The sequence below is a fragment of the Prionailurus bengalensis genome, chromosome B3 (genome assembly GCF_016509475.1).
Source record: "Prionailurus bengalensis isolate Pbe53 chromosome B3, Fcat_Pben_1.1_paternal_pri, whole genome shotgun sequence".
NCBI lineage: Eukaryota > Metazoa > Chordata > Mammalia > Carnivora > Felidae > Prionailurus > Prionailurus bengalensis.
Window position 1 is genome coordinate 43,040,098 of NC_057355.1, and position 25,458 is coordinate 43,065,555.

A 25,458-nucleotide genomic window follows, 5' to 3' on the forward strand; every position below is an offset into this window, starting at 1 on the left:
TTATATATATAATTTATATAATAAATTAAAAAAATAATTTATTGTCAAGTTAGCTAACATACAGTGTATACGGTGTGCTCTTGGCTTTGGGAGTAGATTTCCCGTGATTCATTACTTACATAAAACACCCAGAGCCTAAATGTCCATCACTTGATTGAATGGATAAAGAAGATGTGGTATATACATATACAATGCAGTACTGCTTGGCAATGAAAAAAACGAAATCTTGCCATTTGCAACACTGTGGAAATGTTTTTTTTTTAAGATTAAAAAAAAATTTTTTTTTAACGTTTATTTATTTTTGAGACAGAGAGAGACAAAGCATGAACGGTGGAGGGTCAGAGAGAGGGAGACACAGAATCTGAAGCGGGCTCCAGGCTCTGAGCTGTCAGCACAGAGCCCAATGCGGGGCTCGAACTCACGGACCCCATGAGATCATGAGCTGAGCCGAAGTTGGCCGCTTAACTGTGAGCCACCCAGGCGCCCCTTTAAGATTTTTTTTAATTTTTTTTTTTTTTTTTAAGTAATCTCTACCCCCAACATGGGGCTTGAACTCATGACCCTGAGTTTAAGAGTCACACACTCTTCGGACTGAGCCAGCCAGGTGCCCCTCAGGTCTTTTACGATAAAATTAAAAGGGCCTCTTGAACCTTCTCCCACCCCACTTAGGCCCCATCTAACCGCTGTCTTCTCTTTTGCCTCTTTCTAACTTTCTGAGAGAATTCTCTACCTTTACCATCTTTGTTTCCTTACTGCCTTCTGACTCACTACCCAACGTACTGACTCTGCTGTGCCTCTGAAATTGTTCTTAACAAGTCCATCAGTAATGCCCTGACTGCTCAATAAATTAGTTTTAGTTTATCTCATGGTGGCATTTGGCCTTAACTGACTATGCTGACTTTCTAGAAATGCGGTCATGCTGTGATTTCCATATTCTCGTGGTTTTCTTCCTATTTTGCAATAACTATTTATTTGATCTTTTAAAAGAATATGGACCTTCTTATTCACTATCTCATAGGCTAGCTTTTTTTTTTTATTCATTTATTCATATCCAATTCCTTCCCCACAGACACATAGTTTAGACAAATAGCAACTCTTAATTTTCTGGATGAAGGAACTTGGTTAAATTAGAACCTCCTCAATTCTGTTTTCACCATTCCTTTGATTTTGTCAAATAGATATGTAAGGGAACAGGTAACAGTAGTGAACATTAGCCAGATGTCTTTTTTTTTTGTCTAAGTTATTTTGATATAGTTTATAAATATTAGAGCAATGTTTTATGATATATATACTATGTTTCACAGTTATTCTTTATTTCTTTTAGACTGCAAATGAACATTGGACTCCATGCATATTAAATGAAGCAGAAAAAATTATATACAAGGTATTAGACTGGATTAAGAATTTGTTATTATTTTTCTAGGAACACACACTTAACATATTTTTTTTGAAACCTTGATGGAGCCCAGTGTGCCATTGAAGAGTGACTCAAGTGTAGGGCCTGGTTTTGGCTCTGCTTACTGTGTGACCTTGTGTGATCATTTACCTTTTCTGAGGTTTAGGTTCTTCCCCTAGCAAAAGGAATCAGAAAAATTAATATTTTCCAAATGTATTTTGTGGAGCATTAGGTAATTGAGATATTAGATTTATAGAAAAAATATTCTCTGGTCAAGATTACTGATGGAAGTACTAAGCTGTATATAATTAAACAGTATGTTTCATTTTGTTTTAAACCACAGGACTTCACAATACTTTAAATATGCTTATAAACATTAGGAATTTGTAGCTTTCCCCACCTTGTTGTTCTAGATTCTCCTCCCCCTCACCCCTCCCTCTAAACAGCCATTCCTGTCCATTGGAGGAATCATGTCTTTCTTATTCAACAAAACATGTACAAGGCCTGTTAAATAGTATATTGTCAATTAATATTTGATAATTGAATGAACGAATTTCCTTGGAAATAGTGTTGCCGGAAGCACAATTTTCCAAATGCTAAGGTTAATAATAAAGTCCATGAATAACATGATTATGTTTTCCCCATATTTGCTCACGTTTTTTCTTGAAAAGCTCAAAATGGCAATTGGATAATGTTAGGGTGAATATGAGAATAATCTTTTAATATTGCTTCATAATTTTAATGTGTTAGTTGCTTGACCTCTTTGATTTTTCTTTTACAGCTTATACGACTTGATAGTCTTAGTGCCTACTGGAATGTAAACTGCAGCATGTCTTACCAGGGGTCGAAGGAACAGATCTTGGTAATTTCAGTTTATGCCTGAAGAGCTCACTACACTCCCTAAACTTTTTTTAACATAAGAAGTGCTGAAGGAGAACAGGATATAGTCTTTTGTTTAAGTTGTATTTAACTATATCAGAATTGTGAAACACACTTTTTGGAATCCACTCTTTTTTTTTAAATTTTTATTTAAAATAAATAAACTTCAAAAAATAAACTGGTATTTTTGAAGATCTTTGTGAAACCATTCACTACACAGTGAAATAATAACCTATACTATTACATTAAAACTGCATTTCCGATTTTTTACACTCACATTTTGATGGCATTCTGGTTACATTGTGGTGTTTCATGTCAGAACGATTACTTGAAGAGCGTTGTAAGGAAAGATGATACCTTTCAGAGCTAAAGAACATCTTCTTAGCACTTTTTTTTAATTGAAGTGTAGTTGACCTTAGCAAATGTTGTAAGCATTTGTGATGATGATTTCCTGAACAGTGAAAGGTCAATTCAAAACTTCAGTGTGCTAAGTTAGTCTTGGTCATTTTTATTTACTAAGAGGGAAAAGGAAGAACAGTTGAAATTTCTGAACTTGAATTAATTACAAGATTCTCTTATTTCTCAGAAAGATATTGTAGCAAATAATTTGCCTTTGTCTAGAAAGTGTTTAAGATCTCAATTCATGGATGTTTAGTTTTTTGTTTTTAAAAAAAATTTTTTTAATGTTTATTTATTTTTGAGAGAGAGAGAGAGACAGAGCGTGAATGGGGGAGGGGCAGAGAGAGAGGGAGACACAGAATCAGAAGCAGGCTCCAGGCTCTGAGCTGTCAGCACAGAGCCCGATGCTGCTCCGGAACCCATGAACCGTGAGATCATGACCTGAGCCCAAGTCTGACGCTTAACCAGCTGGGCATCCAGGCGCCTCCCTGCGTGCCACTCCCCCCCAGTTGTTTCTTTTTTAGTCAGAGGGGAACATAATACTATAACATTTTTAAATATTTAGAATTTTATTTTATTTTATTTTATTTTTTCATTGATTTAATGCTAATTTATTTTTGAGAGAGAGAGGCAGAGCGTGAGTGGGGGAGGGGCAGAGAAAGAGGGAGACACAGAATCCAAAGCAGGGTGTCAGCACAGAGCCTGATGCGGGGCTGGAACCCATGAACTGCCAGATCATGACTTGAGCCGAAATCAGACGCTTCAGCTACTGAGCCACCCAGGCGACCTAGATACTTAGAATTTAAAAAAATTATCTACTTTTATATTTTTTTCCAAGAAATATACCCATAAATAATGCTTGGTGTGCTTTTCTTGTGGACTACTAATTAAAAAGAGGAAAATAAAGATACCAATTTAAGAACAACATTTTCCCCCCATGTGTAGATGAATATGTGTGTATTTCTTTTCATTCTCATCCTCAAATTTTTGTTTAGGATCAGCTGAAAAGTGGAATTCTTACAAGTAGCAATATACCTGCAAATCATCAATATAGTAAGTAATGGTAAAAGTTTTACTTCATGTTATAGAAAGCGTAGATTTAAATACTCTGCCATAATATACTTTTTGTGATAAAGTTACTTTGACAAGACAAAAGTATGGGTTTTATATTTTAGTTTTATAATATAGCCTATTTGGATTATACCTAAGTGTTTAGGAATAGGTTATGACATATACATACCACGGGAGTGTAAGAGAGAGGAGGGAAGTACATATGTAGTTCATTCCCAATGACTAAACACCCTTGACCTCCCTGTTTTCTTTTTACCTTGTTATCACGTTTGTTTGGGGCTTTAGGTTTTCTTTGTTTAATAACTCAGTTTCTGAGATTTTGGTATTCAGGTCAACCTTACCATGTCACTATTGCAGTGTTATGACAAACCAACGATTCTAGAGTTATTTATTTGTTTGTTTGTTTATTTTGAGAGAGAGAGACAGAGACAGTGTGTGTGTGAGCACGGGAGGGACAGAAAGAGCGAGAGCGAGAGAGAGAGAGAGAGAGAGAGAGAGAGAGAGAGAGAGAGAGAATCCCAAGCAGGCTCTGCACTGTCAGTACAGAGCCCAACATGGGGCTTGATCCCATGAACTGTGAGGTCATGACCTGAGCCAAAACTAAGAGTCAGACACTTAACCTACTGAGTCCTCCAGGTGCCCCCATAGAGATTTTCTAACTGGGCTTTTCTAATTCTTGGCACCCTCACCTTTACTTATTTTTCAATAGCCCTATAACGAGTGAGCCTGTTTATTTATGCTGTTTTCTCCATTTTAGTTTCATTCTAAAGAGGCTTTTGTTTTGTTTTAAATTTAGTACACCCCTTTGTGTTTGTCCTGAGCTTTCATACTCATCTTCTTGCATATTCTATATTACTGTGGTTTACTCTCGTTTTCTTCATTTTTTATAGCTGACTGCCATGATGTAAGAGTTGTTACTTTCTCTTTATGTTCATAGACCTCTCCATGTAATGATGATGATGTTTTCAGATGAAAGTGTTTAGTTTCATACGTGAAAGAACTATTTCAGAGAAATCTACAACCTCATTTATAAGTGGTATCCTCCACTTGTAAATGACCTTTAAATAAGTTAAAAATTTTATACAATCTTATGCAATTGTTAATGCTGTACGATATCACAATTTATCTAAGTTCGATATTGTTCACAGTTAAATATATTACTTTGCCCTGTCATCTTCCCTAATATGCCTTTTCATGCTGGTTCTTAACTTTAGGAATATTTTCTTTATTTGATTCTAAGATTGTATATGTGATGATAGTTTTGAAAATTGTAAAGTGGTAAGCAGTTTTTTTTCTTGGTAGTATGAATTTCATTCATGATTCTGTTCTAAATTCTGCCAGTGATTAAATAAGACAAATAATCAAATTTTGTTTCCTACCTTATATAATATTTTTAACGAATAATAAAATCATTAAATGTCTCGTACTAAGGAAGAGAAGCCTAATTTTATATAGCCAGAATAACCAAGAGTAGATGGTCTACTATTTTGTGCATTTTTACTTAGAGGCATAGGAGTACAATTTCCTCCTTAGAGATCCCCGTTTAACTTATACTCAATGTTATGCAGATAAGTAGATGCTTAAATATTTTTTGGTAGTGTTTTTTGTTACATTTTTTACGTATTTTAGTCATTTTTCTGTACTTTCAGAATAGTGTTTTCATATTTATACTTGTTCATTTGTAAGGGCTTATAAACATATCTTATGTCTTCCCATGTGACGAAAGTTTTCCAGCCAATATCAGCTTCTGCAAAGCTCTACATGAATCCTTATGCAGAAACAGAGCTGAAAACACCCAAACTTGATGGGAACATAGAAGTACAGAATATTGCCGTTGAATTGACCAAACCTCAGGTAAGATTCAGGTGGACATTTCTAGCTTTGATCAGCTTTGAATCTCAACTTCATTTGTCCTTTGTGATTATTCCTTCTCTGATGCTCCTCTCCAATGCTCTGGTGGTTCTTTTATATATTTACACGTGTGTGTGTGTGTGTGTGTGTGTGTGTGTGTGTATTTTTTTTAAGAAAATAAATATAAAATTAAAAAAAATTTCCTTCATTTTATGTGATCTTTTCCTTCTTGGTAGAGTATCTTACCAAGTTATAGAAAATGACATTATTCCTATTTAATTCTCAATTGTTGATGGAAGATTTTAATGTGTTTTTTTCTTCCTCAAATTTTAATAGACATATTCGTATTAAATATTGTCTACTTAATTTTTAGAATAGCTTATGTTGGCAGCTTTTTCTTCCATCATTTGTTTCTCATTTGGTTACATGCACGGGGAGTTTGGGTAGCAGACCTGGAGAACTGAAAATGAAGGGAGGACCAGGGATTTATTTAGCTAAATGACTTTTAGCTCAGTGCAGTCCAATAAGAATGTACAGTAGTCCCCCCTTCTCCACGGTTTCCTTCTCCTTGGTTTGGCTTACACGGGTCAACTGTGGTCTCCAAGCAGATGACCTTTCTTCTGATGTATCATCAGAAGGTCGCTAGTGGCCCAGTACTATGTCACAGTGCCTGTATCATTCACCTCACTTTGTATCATCATTAGGCATTTTATCATAAGAGGAAGAGTGAGTGCAGAACAATAGGATATTTTGAGAGAGAAACACACACCACATTCACTTAACTTGTATCGCAGCATCTTGTTATAATTATTCTCTTCTATTATTATTGTTGTTAATCTCTTGTTGTGCCTAATTTATAAATTAAACTTTATTAGAAGTATATGTGTAAAGGAAAAGCATAGCATATGTAGGGTTCAGTACTATCCATGGTTTCAGGCATCCGCTTGGGGTCTTAGAACATGTTTCCTGTAGGATAAGGAGGGGATTACTGTCATTCGGGTTGTATATGTAATTTAAAATTAGTTTAAAATTTTCTAGTTGTTACATTAGCAAAGTAAAAAGAAAAGATGAAATTAGTTAGTAAAATTAGTAACATTCCATTTAAGCTAGCATACCTGAAATATTATTTCTGCATGTAATCAGTATAAAACATTAAGATATTTTACATCCTTTTGTTTTTCCTAAGTCTTTGAAATGTAGAGTGTATTTTAAACTTACAATACATGTAAGTTCAGACTATGCATACTGTAAGTGGTGAATAACCATGTGGTAACCATTTGGTAAAAATGTGTTAAGAAAAACAGAAGAAATAGCTAGATTTGCCCCTTTCTTGATCTTATCTACAGTCATGTTGTGTGTGTGTTTCCCTTCATTTGAGTTGCTTACCTGGTACTTGCAGAGTTGTATTGGTGATAAGATGGACAATTAAATACGTTTATCTTGTCTTAGTTATATAATGATTTTCTGGAGCCATTTTCAAATCAGCTCATAGATAGTCAATGCTGAAATGATGGTCCAGAGGAAAATCTGTAGTTTTAGGAACAATCATGTTCCAGGTCACTAGTTATAGATAGTGTGTTTGGTTGTTTCTAAGATGTGCCTTTATCTTACACTTTAGCATATTTGAAAATAGGATGTATTATTATTGTTGATGGTGTGACAGTTTTAATTGGCAGCATTGTTTTTTTTTTTTCTTTTTATAGTGGAACTTAAAAATTACGTTACAACTTACAATTGATGGTGTCTTAAATTTGGTGAAATATATATATTTTATATATATATAATATATATATGTATATGTGTGTGTATGTATATATATGTATATACATATATATGTACATATATATACACACACATGTATATATAGCATATGTTTTAAAGTTTATCTTGAGAGAGAGCATGAGCAGGGGAGGGGCAGAGAGAGAGGGAGAGAGAGAGGATCCCAAGCAGGCTCCATGCTGTCATCGTGTAGCTGGTTCAGTGACTGGAACCCATGAAATGTAATATCATGATCTGAGCCAAAATCAAGAGTCAGACGCTTAACCGACTGAGCCATCCAGGTGCCCCAATTTGATGAAATATATTAACAAGCAACCATGATTGTCATTATTTCAAGGAAGTTGGAGTCTTGTGAGACTGAAAATATAATAAAATATGGTGTTTATCCATGTGTGAAATGTAATAATTATAACTATTTTTGTTTTAATAGTACTTAAGTATGATTGACCTTTTGGAGTCATTGGATTATATGGCTAGAAATGCCCCTTACAGAAAATATAAGCCTTATTTACCACTTCATACCAATGGTCGACAATGGTAAGTTAGAATTTTTTTTTGAGAAATATATAATAGAGTTAGGAACTCTCAGATTTAAGAGACCTTTAAAGCCATGTGATGAAACCAGTTTTTTTCTTTATTAGACATGAAAAGGATATCTTTTGTATTATGTCTTTGTTAATTTTTCGTAAACACATTCTCTTGTACTCTTGCTTTTAGAGTATTACTGAATTTTCCACTTAGCATTAAGACTTTAATCATTTTTTGGTCTTACTGTCCACGGGCTCAATGTTATAACCATATTGGGATAGTATTCATTTTGCATAACATGTCATTTTGTGTCTTTATGACTTTGCTTTGACATACCCTCTTATTGGAGTTGTTTGGTCATTTTGTAATCTGTTTATGTCAGAGAATTGTACTGGACAATTGAAATGTTATTGCTGAGCTCTTATAGGAGAATGGTTAATAAGAACACAAAAATGTAACACTGTAGATCCAAAAGTCAAAGCCATTTTCCTGCTTTTTTTCTTAAAACTTTGTATTCAAATGTACATTAAAATTTGATTTGCAGGTGGAAATATGCAATTGATTCTGTTCTTGAAGTTCATATAAGAAGGTATACACAGATGTGGTCATGGAGTAACATCAAAAAACACAGGCAGTTGCTCAAGAGTTATAAAAGTGCCTACAAAAGTAAGCTAACCCAGACTAAAGTCCCAGAAGAAATACAGAAACAAATTCAGGTATATTTTGCATATATTAGTGAAAGCTATTACTTGTTAAATCATCCTTCAGTGTTAATTTTTCTAAATTATAAATATAAAATATAATTTTAGGAAGAATAGGACTGATCTTTTTTTGAAAAAATGCAGAGTTTTTTTTTCAGTTTTTTCTTCTTTAAACAAATCTTTCTTTTCCATCCTAATGTCAGATAAAATGTGGTTACTAGAAACTATTGTGAGAAATTGCTTGTTTTTTTATAATAATGTTTAGAAAATTAGTAGCAGACCTATTCAAATATATATTTATTATTAGCTAGATATATGTTATTAGTTTTGTTACTGGCTTTTTTTAGGAGCTCAAAATATTATTTATAAAAAAATAGCTCTTATTCCTTAAAATAGGAATCCCTTTGGAAAAATAGAGAAACACGACTCTGAGTATATAAGTTGCTTAATATCATCTGGTCTTGATTATATGACTACTTCTGCCACAAATTCATAATGTAAAGAATTAATTGAATTCCCATTATTCTGAAATACATGAGAATCCTTAATATTATATATTAGAAAAAGCATCAAGTTTCTCAGCATCTGAGGTCTGATGTTCTCATGTATAAAATGGATCTGTCTTACAGAGTTCTGAGAATTGCATGAAATAGCACATAGAATACCTAATACACAGGTCACCAATACATATTAGATTCTTACATACTTTTATTTAAATTCCCCAAGTCATTTTCTACTTTAGCTTCTTGTGGATTTACAGAATTTTGCATTCTTAAATTTTGTGTTTTATAGTACAGTCATTATAAAATACTATAGACTAGAGTGAGTCAGAAGTAAGAACCATAAGGATAATACCTTAAAAAAAGCCTCTCTCCTAAATATTCTGTATCTATAATGATCTTATTAAAATTCTTACGTTTATATTGTATTTTTTGAGGGTTTGCTTTCTTGGAAAACTTACTTCGCTTATTGCAAAAACTATAAGTAGAATAGTCAAGTGTACATGCAAATTTATACTTACACTTACATGAGATCACAGTTACTGTTTATTCATGGACTAGATAAGCCTAGAAATCTTAGAATAAAAATTTTTTTAATCTAATGTCATCTTTCTTGTTTACAAGTGTCTCTTTGTATTTTATAGGATTTGGAGAAGACTCTAGATGTTTTTAACATAATTTTAGCAAGGCAACAAGCACAAGTTGAGGTAATCATTTTTATTTGCTCATTTTATGTTTTAAACATGTTAATATTACTCCTTTAAACTTAAGATCAGGAAGTCTTAAGTTTCAGGGGATTTATTCAAGTATAAAGGTTGAGTTTTCATGCCTTCATTTAGTCTCAGGAGAAAAAATTGGAACATTGGAAAGAACACATTAACATGAAAGGGCAAAAAGTTTTAATTAAAAAAATATATTTTAATGTTTTTATTTTATTTTTGAGAGAGAGACAGAGCACAAGTGGGGGAGGTGCACAGAGAGTGAGAGAGACACAGAATCCAACCCAGGCTCCAGGCTCTGAGCTGTCAGCACGGAGCCTGACATGGGGCTCGAACTCACAGTGAGATCATGGCCTGAGCCAAAGTTGGACACCTAACTGACTGAGCTGCCCAGGTGCCCCAAAATTTTAATTTTATGACAAAAAATTTGAAACTCCCCCAAAGAAAGTAAATAAAAGTTGTCTGTAATCCTAGCAACATAGAATGCTGCTGTTAACATGTTGACACACAGTCTTGCAGTTTTTCTCCCATGCCTAAGTGCTGACTTAAGTTTGCTCTTTATCCCCCGTCCCTTCACTTTGTCTTTGCCTTGTTTCCTTTTCCCTCCCTCCCTTACTTCTTCTTTCCCTTCCTCCTTCTCCCCTTCTCTTACTTCTTTTCTTTTTTACCATAATTGGAATCAGTCTGTTTATATTTCACAATTCATGCTGACTTATCCCACTTGGCATATCCTACCAATAATGGCATGTCTCCATTGTTCCATGTCAATCCTATTCTGTAACATGACATTTTTGATAATTAAAAAAAAATAAATTGCAAGTACAATACAACTCGGTGTAGGAAAGTTAGGAAATAAAGATACACAAAGAAATAAAATAGAAACAGCTATTATCTCACACTGAATATACCTACAGTTGATAATTTTTTGTATATTTTTTAGTCTTTTTGATATTTATAGATCTCTGTACACATACTCATATTCAAAAAAATTTTTTTTATGTTTATTTTTGAGAGAGAGAGAGAGAGAGAGAGAGAGAGAGAGACAGAGACAGAGACAGAGTGTGATTGGGGGAGGGGCAGAGAGAGACACACACACACAGAATCTGAAGCAGGCTCCAGGCTCTGAGCTGTCAGCACAGAGCCCAATGTAGGGCTTGAATCCACAAGCCCACAAGCCATGAGATCATGACCTGGGCCGAAGTTGGACGCTTAACTGACTGAGTCGCCCTGGTGCCCCACATTTTTAAATGGGATTAAAGCACACGCCTACTCATTCATTTACTTAGTAAGTACTCATTGAGTGCCTATTTTACTAGCATCATGGTTAAGAGTGTGGACTCTGGAGTCAGATGGTCTGGATTCTAATCCCAGCTTTGCCTACTTGTATGATCTTGGGCTAGCTCTTTAATCTCTCAGTGCCTCAGTTTCCTGATTTGTACAATAGGATTAATTCATAGTATGTACATCACAGGGTTACTTTGAGGAGTACATGATAATCCATGTAAAGCACTTAGACTACTGAGTGCTTGGCATATAGTAATTAGTAAATAAGTGATTTTTTTTCATCATCATCATCATCATCATCATCATCATCTGTATTAGCGTACAGAAATTAACAGAACAAAAATCCCTTACTTACATTCTAGTAGAAAGAAAGATAATAAAAACATAAATAAAAATAAAGTTGAAGGGCATACAGAAAAGGAATATATCACTGGGGCCAGGCAGTAATGATGATGCGGGTTGCAATTTTAAATAGGGTGGTCACGGAAAGCCTCACTAAGAAGGAAACATTTAAGCAAACACCTGAAGAATGTGAGGGAATCAACCAGAATCCTTTCTGAGGGAAAAGTGTACCCAGGCAGAAAGAATATAGCAAGCTGAAAAGTTTTGAGGTGACTATCTGGTTCACTCACGGAACTAACTGAGTGGTGAGAGAGCGGAGAGTGGTCGTTAGCAAGGTCAGAGTGGAACATAGGGGAGCAGTAGGAGGGGTGCTTATGGGAGTTGGAGAGGGTGCCAGATTGTTAGGGTCTTATAAGTAATTGTGTGACTTTGGCCTTTACTCTGAATTAGGGAGCCATTTTGAGAATGGAATGATACAGTCTAACATGTTTTAAAACTCACTCAGTCTGCTCTTTTGTGTAAAAAGGAGAACAAGGGTGAAAATAGGGAGATCAGTTAGGATGCTATTGAAATATTTGAGGTGAGAGATAATGGCTGAGAGTGGTTGCAATGGAGGTGATGAGAAAAGGTCAGATTCTGGATAGAATTTGAACATAGAGCTAATATATCCCAACTGATTAGATACGGGTTATAACAGAGAAATTGGAGATGACTTTAGAGATTTTGGCCTGTCGCAGTTGGAAAGATGGAGTTTCCATGAAATGAGATCGGGAAGTCTGGATAGAATAAGCTTGGGTGAGGTGGGAGAGATCAAGAATTCAGTTTGGGACCTATTAAGTTTAGCTATCTTTTTTTTTTTTTTTAATTTTTTTTTCAACGTTTATTTATTTTTTTGGGGACAGAGAGAGACAGAGCATGAACGGGGGAGGGGCAGAGAGAGAGGGAGACACAGAATCGGAAACAGGCTCCAGTCTCTGAGCCATCAGCCCAGAGCCCGATGCAGGGCTTGAACTCACGGACCGTGAGATCGTGACCTGGCTGAAATCGGACGCTTAACCGACTGCGCCACCCAGGCGCCCCAAGTTTAGCTATCTTTTAAATAAAATTGTGGATGTATGGAGTAGACAGTTGGATACATAAATTTATAGTTGAGAAGAGAAATCTGTGCTAGGTATATACATTTCGGAGTTGTCAGTACATAGATGGTATTTAATGCCGTGACATCAGATGAGATCACTTCGGAAATTAGAGTAGCTAGGGGAGTACTCCAAAGATCCAAAGCATTCTATTGTTATAGGTCAGAGAGATGAGAATCAACAAAGTTGATCATGGAGGAGTTGCCAGGGATGTAGTTGGGAAGCTCTGTGAATAATATCCTCAAAGTCAAGTGAAGAAAGAATTGCAAGCAAGAGGGAGTGATCGTATGTGACAGATGCATCTGATTGGTCAACTGAGCTGAGGCCTGAGAATTGACCATTAGATTTACCAAAATATGAGATGTTTCAGCCATTATTTCCTCAAATAATTTTTGATCACATTCCTTTCTTTTTTCTGTCTAGGACTCCCAGTTTTATACACACACACACACACATACACACACACACACACACACAGCTGACCCTTGAACAATACAGGAGTTAGGGACCCCCTACACTGTAAAAAATCTGCATTAACTTTAGACTCCCCAAAAGGTAACCACTAATAGTCTGCTGTTGACCAGAAGCCTTACTGATAACATCAACAGTTGGTTAACACATATTTTTTATGTTATATGTATTCTATACTGTACTCTCAAAGTAAGCTAGGGAAAGGAAAATGTTCTTAAGAAAATCATAAGGAAAATATATTTATGGCACTGTACATATATAGAAAAAAATCTATGTATAAGTGGAGCTGTGTAATTCAAACCTGTGTTGAAATAATTTTTGGTCTAGATTTCTTCTTTCCTTCTTGGATTCAAGTTTTATACACATATACACAAATGTGTACTTATATACACGTATACATGTATATGAGACCTTTTGATACACCACAAATCTCTGAGGCTTTGTTCATTTTTTTAATCAATCTTTGTACTCTCTGTTCTTTGAATTGGATTATTTCTGTTGGTACGTCTTCAAGATTATATTTTTCTCTATCATCCCCCTTTTACTGTTGAGCCCATCCTAGGAGTTTTTCCTTCAAATAATATGTTTTTCAGGTCTAAAACTCATATTGAGTTCCTTTTTATAGTTCCCATTTCTCTACTGAAAATTCTAATCTTTTTAGTCATTTCAAGTGTCTTTCCTTTCATATCATCTAGCAGAAACTATAGTGGTTCTCTGCTGGTTTCAGCATTGAGGTTATCTGACCATTGGATCCATACCCAGCACCTGGGTGGCTCAGTCACTGAAGTGTCCAACTCTTGCTTTTGGCTCAGGTCATGATCTCAATGCCATGAGATCGAGCCCTGTGTCAGGCTCCAAGCTGGGTATGTCATTGGTTTGGGTCCATTTTGTACATGAATAGTAGAGGAGTTAGTTGGAGACTTGTGCAGGTCTCTCTATATCTTTGCCCCTTTTGTTTAGGTCACTTTCATACATGGGGAGCTTGGGTTAAACTGAAATTTGTGCAGGTTCATACACAGAATTAAGAGATAATCCATTCCCTGGCTCTTCTGCCCCTGGTATTTCCCTCATCTTCTCTGGTTTTCATGGACTTCATTTTCTCATTCCTTGGCCAGCCTATGGAGTTTCAGGGGTTTAGCTACCTGTGCCTCTTCAGTGCTCCATGGCTGAGGCCCTTTCTCGGGGGACAGCCGTGTGAAGTAGTTTTCTGTGGCTTAAAGCCGGTGACTTAAAGCAATGCACAATTATCTCAGAGTTTCTGTGAGTCAGAAGTTCAGGTATAGCTTGTTACCTGAGATCTCTGCTTATGGTCTCAAAATATTTCCATGAAGATGTTGGCTGAAACTGGTTTCATCTGGGGTGTCACTGATGAAGGATCTGCTTTTGTTGGCAGATTTTAGTTCCTTGTGCCTGTGGGATGTAGGACTCCAATTTCTTGTTGGCTGTTGGGTAGAGGCTGCTCCTTAGCTCATCATTTCATTTCATTTCCTTGCCAGATGGGCCTCTTAACATGGCCCACAAGATGGCAGCTTGCTTTTCCTTTTTTTCTTTTTAATTTTTTAAATGTTTATTTATTATTTTTGAGAGAGAGACAGAGTGTGAGCAGGGGAGGGGCAGAGAGAGAGGGAGACCCAGAATCCGAAGGCTCCAGGCTCTGAGTTATCAGCACAGAGCCTGACGTGGGGCTCCAACCCACAAACCACAAAATCATGACCTGAGCTGAAGTTGGATGCCTGACCGACTGAGCCACCCAGGTGCCCTGTCAGCTTGCTTTTTCAAAGGGAGAGAGAGAGATTCCAGCAAGAAAGCTGGTACAGTTTCATGCACATAGTCACATATATCTTGTCACCTTTGTCATATTCTGTTGGTTAGAAACAGGTCATAGGTCATGTCTGCACTAAAGGGAAGGGGACCGCCCAAAGGCAAGAACATCCTCGGGAGGGAAAAGTTAAGGGGGGAAAGAGGGTAGGCACAACATGTGAGGGAAAATGCAAAAACAACAGCAACAACAAAACATGGGTAGCTCATTCTGGTGGAGATGATTTCTCCAAATTTTGACTCCTATCTAGCATCTGCCTACTTTGCTCAGTTTTCAGAGTCTGTTGTAGATGATTTTTATATTTTGTTCAGAATTTTTACTCATTAATGTGAAGGATGGGCTATATAGGACTTATGCCACCATGGAACTGAAAGTTTATTGTTGGATTTAGCAATAAAGAAATCAATTAAAGAGCAGTTTTTATAGAAAAATGTGGGTAGAGACAATAGGAATGAGAGAGAGTGGATGTCTAGGAATTGGAGACATTGAGTGTTGACAGTGTGATGCCTTACTGTAAGGAGAGAACAGGTCAATGGAATGGTAACTGGCGGGGAATGTGGAGTTAAGAAAAGGTTTTGTAAATTGCTTTTCTTTCTTTTAAAAAATTTACTATAGCATTCCATTTTTATGCCCGTAGAATAATTTCTCCAACATAATTTTAAATAACTGAATAGTATTCCATTCTGTGCATATATCAGAATTTGCTTCACTATTTCCCACTGATTATATTTAATTATAAATGACACTACAATGAACAGCCTTGTCTACATGCTTTCTCAAAAATTTCTTCTTTTTTTTTTTTAATGTTTGTTTATTTTTGAGTGACTGAGAGAGATCCAGTGTGAGCGGGCGAGGGTCAGAGAGAGAGAGGGAGGAAGGCACAGAATCCCAGGCAGGCTCCAGGCTCTGAGCTGTCAGCACAGAGACTGACGCGGGACTTGAACCCATGAACCGTAAGATTGTGACCTGAGCCCAAGTCAGATGTTTATCCAACTGAGCCACCCAGGTGCCCCACATTTCTTATTTTCTTAAGGGCAGGTTCCCCAAGGTACAGTTTTGGGGTCCAGGAGTAGGAATATTTTTTTTTTTAAGTTTATTTCTTTTGAAAGACCAAGTGAAAGCAGGGGAAGGGCAGAGAAAGACGAAGAGGGAGAATCCCAAGCCGGCTCCACGTTCAGCGTGGAGCCCAACGTGGAGCTGGAACTCACAGCCATGACATCATGACCTGAGCTAAAATCAAGAGTTGATGCTTAACTGTCTGAGCCATGCCGTCGCCTTGAGTATGAGTATGTTAGAAGGTATTTGATAGTACTTGGGCTTGTTCCTATGAATTAAAGGAATGATTTGCCAAAAGGAACAGATCGTTTCAATCCTTTCTACATTAAGTTGCTTGACCTTTAAGTGCGTGTACTGAACATCAGTTACTAGTTCCTTAAAAATCAAAGGAAGGGTTTATTGTTCAGTGCCATGGATAAAGGGATGGATATAGATGAAGAAAAGTCAGGTAGCTTCATCCAAGGCTAAAGTTTTTTCATTGTAAAGGAAAATCCACAGGGTCACAGAATTTAAAATAGAGGCAGAGAATTGGCTGCAGTTACTTACCATGGACCCTTAACTGCATAGGGCAGGAAGGGAAGACAGCAGAGGGGTATTAAAGTGAAAGGGTCCTGCACCCCTCCTTATGTTAGGTCATATACGTTTACAATTCATTTTTGGTGTCATATAGATAAGAGATTTTTTACTTTGAAATAATTGTAGATTCACAAGAAGTAAAGCAAAGATATTTCACAGAGGTCCTATGTACCCTTCCCTCAGTTTGTCTTAGTGGTTATGTCTGTTGTAATTATAATATAATATTAAGACCAAAGATTAGACACTGGTATATGCTGTGTACGTATTTCTAGGTCAACTCTCATTTTTGAAAGTATTTTTTAAATAATCATCAACATATAAGAAAGTTTTTTTTCACTATTTTTTATTTTGCTGTTTTCTTCATAATCATTATCACTGTTTGAAATTAGTATCTTTAAATTTTTTTTAATGTTTATTATTTATTTTTGAGAGCGAAAGTGAGAGAGAGAGATAAAGAATGCACAGGAGAGGGGCGGAGAGAGAGGGAGATACAGAATCGGAAGCAGGCTCCAGGCTCTGAACTGTCAGCACAGACTATGACGTGGGGCTTGAACCCCTGAACCGTGAGATCATGACCTGAGCCAAAGTTGGATGCTTAACCTTAAGACTGAGCCACCCAGGGGCACCTGAGTGGCTCAGTCAGTTAAGCGGCTGCCTTCAGCTCAGGTTGTGATCTCATGGTTCTTGGGTCCAAGCCCCACATTGGGCTTTCTGCTGTCCGGGCAGAGCCCACTTCAGATCCTCTGTCCCTCTTTCTGTCTGCCCTTCCCCTACTTGTTCTCTCTCTCTCTCTCTCTCTCTCTTTCTCTCTCTCAAAAATAAATAAATAAAAAGAAATTTATAAAAAGAAAAAGACTGAGCCACACAGGTTCCCCTGAAATTAGTATTTTTACTGCTTTCTAATTAATTAACTTCTGTCTTCTCTTTATTAAGTGTCTAAAATTTTCAGTTTATTTTGAAATTCCTCAAAATCTGTGACATGCTGATCACAGCTTTACAAAGATTTCAGTGCTAATAGTGGCTATATCTTTTTTTTTTTTTTTTAGTTAGGGATTTAAATAGAGATTTGAGAGGGTGAAAGTTGAATGTTGGGGTTGGTCACTACATTATTTTAATGTCCCATATCAACATTTTATTTTTTAAATTCCTTATAATGATTAATTTATTTTTCAAAATGAAAATGTTTTCCCTTAAAGCTGAAAAATATGTTTTCTTTCATCAAAAAGTAAAATTTTAATGAGTGATAAAAAATATGGTAACAAAAATTTAGTGCCTGTCCTTTTTTGAATTAGTTTAGTTATTAAAAAGATTAAAAAACATTTTTTTTAAAGTAATCTCTACACTCAACATGGGTCTTGAACTCATGACCCCCAGATCAGGAGTCGCACATTCTACTGACTAAGCCAGTCAGGTGCCCCATTTTAGTTTAAAAAGACTGTAATAAAATATCAAATATTGTATAGCTATTCCTCTATTTAGATTTATAGAGAACTGTTCGTAAATCTAGATGATATACATTTAATTGGATGTCTTTTCTGAAAATAGCTCAGTTTCATCTACTTCCAGCTTGATGATCTCTGCTGTTGTTGAGGAAACTCTTGTCTGGTTATCTCAGTGGTTCTGAATCCTGCTGCACATTAGAATCTCTAGCGAATTAAAACAAATGATGCCTGGAGTCCACTTCCTCAGGATTTGATTTAATTGGTTTGTGGTGAGGCTCGGACATTGTTGTTTCTGTTTTTGTTTTTGTTAAAGTTTCCTGATGATTCTTTTTTTTTATTTTAGTGTTTTTATTTATATTTGAGAGCAAGAGACAGAGTGCCAGTGGGGGAGGGACAGAGAGAGGGAGGCACAGAATCCCAAGCAGGCTCCAGGCTCTGACCTGTCAGCACAGAGCCTGACGCGGGGCATGAATCCATGAACAATGAGATCGTTACCTGAGCTATAAATTGGACACTCAACCAACTGAGCCGCCCAGGCGCCCCTATTTCCTGGTGATTCTTAAGTACAGCAAGGATTGGATACCACTGAGCTATGATAATATCCACAGTAGCTGATTTGCCATTGACTTTGATTTTGCAGATTCAAACAGGGCCTGAACATATGCATTTCTCTCTGGTTTGTGACAAAAATGTTACATTTCTCCCCTGCTTAGTCTTTACATTCTCAGGCACTATCCTAGTCTCCTCCTGAATTATCATTGGTGTCATAGTGCTCTTCTGTCACTGCTTTTTGTTGAAAGGAAGAGCCCTATTGATAGGTTGCACGATTTCTTTGTCTTAAAGATTCATACCTACTGTTGGAACTATGTAGCTTGCATCTAAATGCTACATTTGAAATTTTTTGAAACCACTTTCAAATTTTATTATTTCTTGTTTTTTATTTCAAGTGCCTCTTCTCACTAACATTTCAACACTTAGGACTTATGTTGTTATGGACACGATGCAGTTAGTTCCACTCAAAAAATATCTCAAAGTTAAAGACAAACACAGCACGTACTTGAATTAATAATATTGTTTCAAAGTCTGAGGTGAACTCAGGATATTGGTGGCTAAGAATTGATTTGTTTTTGCTGAAGCTTTGTGTTGATGAAAAGTTTTAAAGTAGAAAGTTTAGTAATAGAAACGAAAATAATAGCTACCATTTTGTTGATATAGTTTGCTGGGTATCTATTCTGAGGAAAGTACTATTACTGTCTTCAATTTATATTAGCAAATTAAGGTATAGAGAGGTTAAATAACTTGTCAAAGTTCTAATTGTCATGAAAAATAAAATAGCACATTAATCTTCTATGATAAGAGAAGTCAAATGTTATATCCTATGGAATATAAAATAATCAAATGTATATATTTTTACTTATTACATTTCCAAATGCTGAAAATGGATTGGTAAGCTTGACAAAAGGTAGTTATGGCTCAGCTGTCAGTGATGAAACTTTGACAGTTTTGTGCACAGACGTAGACCTCTTCCCTTATTTATTTGATGTCTGGTTATTAAAGAGAACTTACTTAACTTAGTTTCATCTTGTCTTTACTAATTCTCCTTTTTTTTTCATCTTCTCTTTTTGAGTATTTCACTTTTTGTTACACAGGGAGACTTGAAACATGTCACTACCAATTTCAAATTTTATATATTTTAAGTGGTAAAATTATTACTATTTTTTAGAGATTTTATTTTAAATTTATTTCGAGAGAGAGAGATAGAGAGAGAGGATGCATATGTGTGCATGCAAGCAGGCGAGGGGTCAGAGAGAGAGGGAGGGAGAGAATCCCAACCAGGCTCTGTGCTGTCATCTTTGAGCCTGACATGGGGCTCTATCCCAGGAACCATGAGATTGTGACTTCAGCCTAAATCAAGAGTCAGACACTCAACTGACTGAGTCACCCAGGTGCCCCCTAAGGTGGGAAAATTATTAAAGTTTACTTATTCAGGGAATGAGAAGACAGAGTCTAAATTACTTATCCCCTTAAATCTATTTATCCTTCTGTTGTGTACTTTTTGGTTATTCATCTATATTTTACTATTTGAAAGGAAGCAGCAGAAAATCAAGCCAGGATTTACTGAGAAGAGAATAAAATTAGATTCAAAGGCTATCTGTTTTTATTTATATTTTTATTTATATATATATTTTTATTTTTATTCATTTATATTTATATATTTTTATAGATATTTATTTATAATTATATATATTTATTTATATTTATATATTTGTGTATATTTATATTATATATCTATATTTATATTGAAACCCTTACTATATTTCTTTTTTTAATGTTTATTGTTTCTTTTTTTTTAATTTTTTTTCAACGTTTATTTATTTTTGGGACAGAGAGAGACAGAGCATGAATGGGGGAGGGGGCAGAGAGAGAGGGAGACACAGAATCGGAAACAGGCTCCAGGCTCTGAGCCATCAGCCCAGAGCCCGATGCGGGGCTCAAACTCACGGACCGCGAGATCGTGACCTGGCTGAAGTCGGATGCTTAACCGACTGCGCCACCCAGGCGCCCCTAATCTTTATTGTTTCTTATATGAAATTTATTGTCAAATTGGTTTCCATACAACACCCAGTGCTCATCCCAACAGGTGCCCTCCTCAGTGCCCATCACCCACATTCCCCTCCCCCCGACCCCCATCAACCCTCAGTTTGTCCTCAGTATTTAAGAATCTCTATGGTTTACCTCCTTCTCTCTCTGTAACTTTTTTTTCCCCCTTCCTCTCCCCACTGGCCTTCTGTTGAGTTTCTCAGGATCTACATATGAGTGAAAGCATATGGTATCTGTCTTTCTCTGCCTGACTTATTTGTATTTATATTGAGACATTTACTATATTTCTGACAATATGCAACCCCATCAAAATTTTATCAGTAGGAAAGTAAATTAGCAGTGGGACTATTAACCAAATCATGTTGAATACCGTTTCAGAAGGCTTTCTTGACTGTTTTGAACCTAATGTCATGTTAAAAAAATTAACCATTATTCTTACCTGGCTATACCTGAATATGAAGAGGGCATTTATTCTTTAATTAAATTAAACATTTTTACTTTTAAATTTAAATGTAAAATTTTTACTTTTTTAGGTGATTCGATCTGGGCAAAAATTAAGGAAAAAGTCTACTGACACAGGCGAGAAACGTGGAGGCTGGTTTAGTGGGTTTTGGGGTAAGAAGGAGTCTAAGAAAAAAGATGAAGAATCTTTGATTCCTGAAAGTAAGTTTCAAGTCAGATATTTTATTGTACACAGATAAGAAAAAAAATATAAGTTCTATTTTAGCCAGTTAGTTGAATTTTACTATGTTTATTATTAGTAAACATGTGAGCAGATGCTTCAGGCTAGAATAGTTCTGGATTTATCTAGCTAAATTAAAACTTTGCTATTTTTGAGAAAAATTATTTGTGTGAAATTTTATAAGTTTAAATTCAGAAGCGTCAACATCTGGCATTTCTTATTGTTACTTTTTCCATGGGTATTAATAGTTTCACTTAATTTTTAACATACTTAGGGAATTCTAAAATCCTTATGACAGACTGGTATTCCCTTAGTGGTGTCTTTTTTTTTTTTTTTTTTTTTTTTTGCCTTTTCTTGGCCTAAGCAAGCAAATACATGATGTTTGTTTTAACTAGGCAAAGTAGTATATCAGAGGATATTCCCTGGCTGCTTTTGCTTTTAGCATTTATGTCTATTTATTTTAGGGCACCTGTTAGTTTGGTTTGATTTTTTTATTATACCTGTAAAACTGAAGCAATTGATTTCTTAAATTCTGTCATTTCTTTGTAGGTATTGATGACATTATGACTCCAGAGGAGAAAGATAAACTTTTTACTGCTATTGGTTATAGTGAGAGCACCCATAACTTAACTTTACCCAAGCAGGTAATTATTTTTAGGTGGTTTAAGAGGTATTTTGTTTCATTTTACTGTATTATCTTGAATTGTGTTAAATGAGTTACTGATTTTTATGACATTGTTATTTGTTTCTGTTTTACTATTTTATTTGTTAAATGTTTCCAGTCAGACCCTACCAGTTAAAACTGTCTTCACTTTTAGATTTGGTCACTTTAGTGAACGTGTGAATAACCTGATTTAAAGAAGTACTTATTATTGAGTTCAATTGAATCTTTAAAAATTTTATCTTTAAAATAATTATAGTATTACGATATGTGTGTAAAGGCTGAACAAAACCAAAATGTATTGCATTTATCACACGGGGAACAGTGGTGTCGTCACTGTCAGGGTTAAGATACAGACCTTGCTATAGATTTGGCACTGTTGTGAGATTCATTCCTTTCTTTCACTAGTTGGATTTTGCTCATTTTCATTGCTGTATAGGATTCGATTATTTCAAAATACAACAACTATTCTTTCTTTTGTTGATGGACATTTGGCTTATTTCTATTTTTTGCTTGTTATGCTGCTATTAACTTCTTGTAAATGCCCTTTAATGTGCATATGTGAGAATTTCCGCTCTGTATATTCTTAGGAGTGGAATTTCTATGTCATAGGATGTAAGTATATTTTTACTTTAATAGATTTTGCTAATCAATAGTTTTCCAAAGTGAAAACATTTCCATCAGTAGTAGATGAGGATTCTTGTTTCTCCACATACTTGTCTATTCTTGGCATTGACACTTTCTTCAAGCTAGCCATTGTAAATGGTATGTAGTAGTATTTCATTGTGGTTTTAATTTGCATTTCCTGAATGGCTAAAGAAGTTTCTTACTTTTTAAGTAATTATAAGCCTATTAGGTATCTTCTTTTGTGAAGTCGCTTTTGAGTCTCTTATTTTTTATTGTGTTGTCTTTTTCTCACTGGTCTGTAGGCATTCTTTATATGTTCTGGGTATGAGGCCTTTGCTAGTTAGGCGTGTTGTTAATATCTTTCCCCACAGTGTGGCTTGCCTTTTCGTTTTTGGTGTGTTGCAAATATCTTCTCCGACAATGTAAGGTAATGTGTATTTTCACTTTTAAATTGTGTCTTTTGATGAATAGATGTTCTTTATTTAATGTTACCTGATTTGTTAATCTTTTCATTTATGGGTCGTGCCTTTTTTGTGTCTTGTTTAAAAAGTCTTAACTCACTATAAGGTCATAACAGTATTTTCTTTCCAGAAGCTTTATAATATTTTACTTTATGTATTTAGATCTAAGGTCCATTTAGAATTGAATTCTTGTATGTGGTGGGAGGTCTTAAAAAAGTTAAGATAAATTTTTTCTCTAGATGGCTGTATACTTGGCTTCTCATTGACTAGTGAAAGGACCATGCTTTCCCCACTGCTTTCCAGTTACCCTTTATCATCAGTCAAGTGTCTGTGCTTATGGAATCTTGGTTATATTGGTTATTTGTCTTTAAAGGCATGCTGTTTTAGTTACTCTAACTTTGTAATCAGTCCTAAGATCTAGCTGTGTAAATCCTTCAACACTGTTCTTCTTTAAGACTGTCTTATCTATTCTTGGCCCTTTACATTTTTATACAAATTGTAGAGCCAGCTATTCAGTTTCTACAAAAAAACTGTGAGACTTTGGGATTTATTGAGTATATAAATTAATTTGGGAGATAATTGACATCTTTATAATCTTGAATTTTCTAATCTATAAATAGAGCATATGCTTCTGTGTATTGACATCTTTAATTCCTCTCAGTAATGTTTTGAACTTTCTGTTTAGAGTTCAACATCTCTTGTTGGATTTGTTATAAATGGTGGCTTTAAAATTTTGTTGAGGTAGAATTTAGATATGATAATAAGAATAGATCTTAAGGTTCATAGTGATAAATTTGAGTAGTTGAATACACCTATATAATGACCTGCCCAAAACAGAACATTTTCATCCCCCCCAAACAATTCCCTCATAATCTTTTCTAGTCATTTTTCCTCTCCTGCCTTACAAAAGCAGCCATGTTATGACTGTGTCAATATAGATTTCTTTTTATTGTTATCATGTTTTTTATCTCATGGTATATCTGTTATTTCAAGTTTTGGTTATTGATCAAGCTTCTTGGAACATTCTTATACGAGTCTTTTGTGGACATATATTTTTATTTCTCTTGGGTAAATACCTGGGAGTATAATTGCTGGGTTATAGGGCAGATGTATATTTACCTTTTTAAAAACTGACAAACAGTTCTCAAAAATGATTGTGATATTTTCTATTCCCATACACTGATTCCAGTTATTCCACATCCCTGCCGGATGTCATATTGTCAGGGTTTTTAATTTTAGCAAGTCTAGTGGGTATGATACACTATTCCACTATGTTTTAGAATGTATTTTCCTGATGACTAATGATAGTCTCGACTAATGAGTTTTCATATCTTGTTGGCCATCTGTATATATTCATTTATGCAGTATCTTATGTTAAAGTGTTTTTTCCCCATTTTAAACTTACGTTATTTGTCCTTTTACTTTTGTTTGTAGAAGTCTTTCTATATTCTTCATACAAGACAAAAATGTTTATGTGGTATTTTTCCTTCATCTGTGGCTTGCCTATTTATTTTATTAAAGGTGCTTATTTATGAAAAATAATTTAATTTAATCCATTTGTCATTTTTGTATTTATTTAAAAACTTTTTCCAGCTTTATTGAGATGGAATTGACATATAACTTAGGGTAAGTCAAGGTGTACAGTGTAGTGATTTCATATACGTGTATATTGCAAAATGATTACCACAGTAAGGTTAGTTAATGCATCTGTCACCTCACATAGTTACAATTATTTTTTGGGGGGAGGATGGAAATATTCTTTCTCTTTCTCAGTTTATGGTGAGAACTTTAGAAATCTACTCTCTTTGTATTAGTATTGTTACCTGTATTCACCAGGCTGTACTTTATGTCCACAGAACCTTTCATTATATGTAAAACATTGGTTTGTGAGCATAATTTGTTCTGGAAACATGCTTGTAATCCAAAGCACTTGCATATCAAAGTGAATTTCCCCATAAGAAATAATGGACAGTCAGTTGATTGGTTCCATAACCCCCAAATATTCATATAAAAATGATTAAAGTACTGTAATATAATAGAAATAATAAAGAAAATACAAAATATAAAGAAAAATAAACAAATTAACTTGTACTTACCTTTGAAAACCTTTGTGGCTGGTGTGAGGGAGACTAGAAAGAGGAGGGTTATTGTGTGGGATGACTTTCACTCTTATTAAGGAATCACTGCTCTCTGTTGGCTTGGTGGAATCTTTTTCTTTTCGGGCAGCTTTAACAAGGAATCTGTTTGGGGCACCTGGGTGGCTCAGTCGGTTAAATGTGCGACTTGGGCTCAGGTCATAACCTCATGGTTTGGGACTTGGAGCCCTGCATTGGGCTCTGTGCTGATAGCTCAGGGTCTGGAGCCTGCTTCAGATTCTGTGTGTCCCTCTTTCTCTGCCCCTCCCCTGTTCATGCTCTGTCTCTCTCTGTCATGCAAAGATAAGTAAAATGTTAAGTAAATAAATAAACAAGTAAATA

General features: G+C 35.4%; 1 protein-coding gene across 4 annotated transcripts in view; it reads left to right on the forward strand.

The window, feature by feature from the left end:
• The window catches only part of VPS13C (vacuolar protein sorting 13 homolog C), a 209,766-nt gene that overhangs the window by 38,917 nt on the left and 145,391 nt on the right, over nt 1-25,458 (forward strand). For all 4 annotated transcript variants that reach the window (XM_043555278.1, XM_043555280.1, XM_043555279.1 and 1 more), the window contains 9 exons: nt 1,325-1,384; nt 2,178-2,258; nt 3,670-3,727; nt 5,472-5,599; nt 7,806-7,912; nt 8,448-8,619; nt 9,749-9,811; nt 21,084-21,213; nt 21,782-21,876. In XM_043555278.1, the coding sequence (XP_043411213.1) occupies nt 1,325-1,384; nt 2,178-2,258; nt 3,670-3,727; nt 5,472-5,599; nt 7,806-7,912; nt 8,448-8,619; nt 9,749-9,811; nt 21,084-21,213; nt 21,782-21,876 (894 nt within the window). The remainder of the gene's footprint in view (nt 1-1,324; nt 1,385-2,177; nt 2,259-3,669; nt 3,728-5,471; nt 5,600-7,805; nt 7,913-8,447; nt 8,620-9,748; nt 9,812-21,083; nt 21,214-21,781; nt 21,877-25,458) is intronic.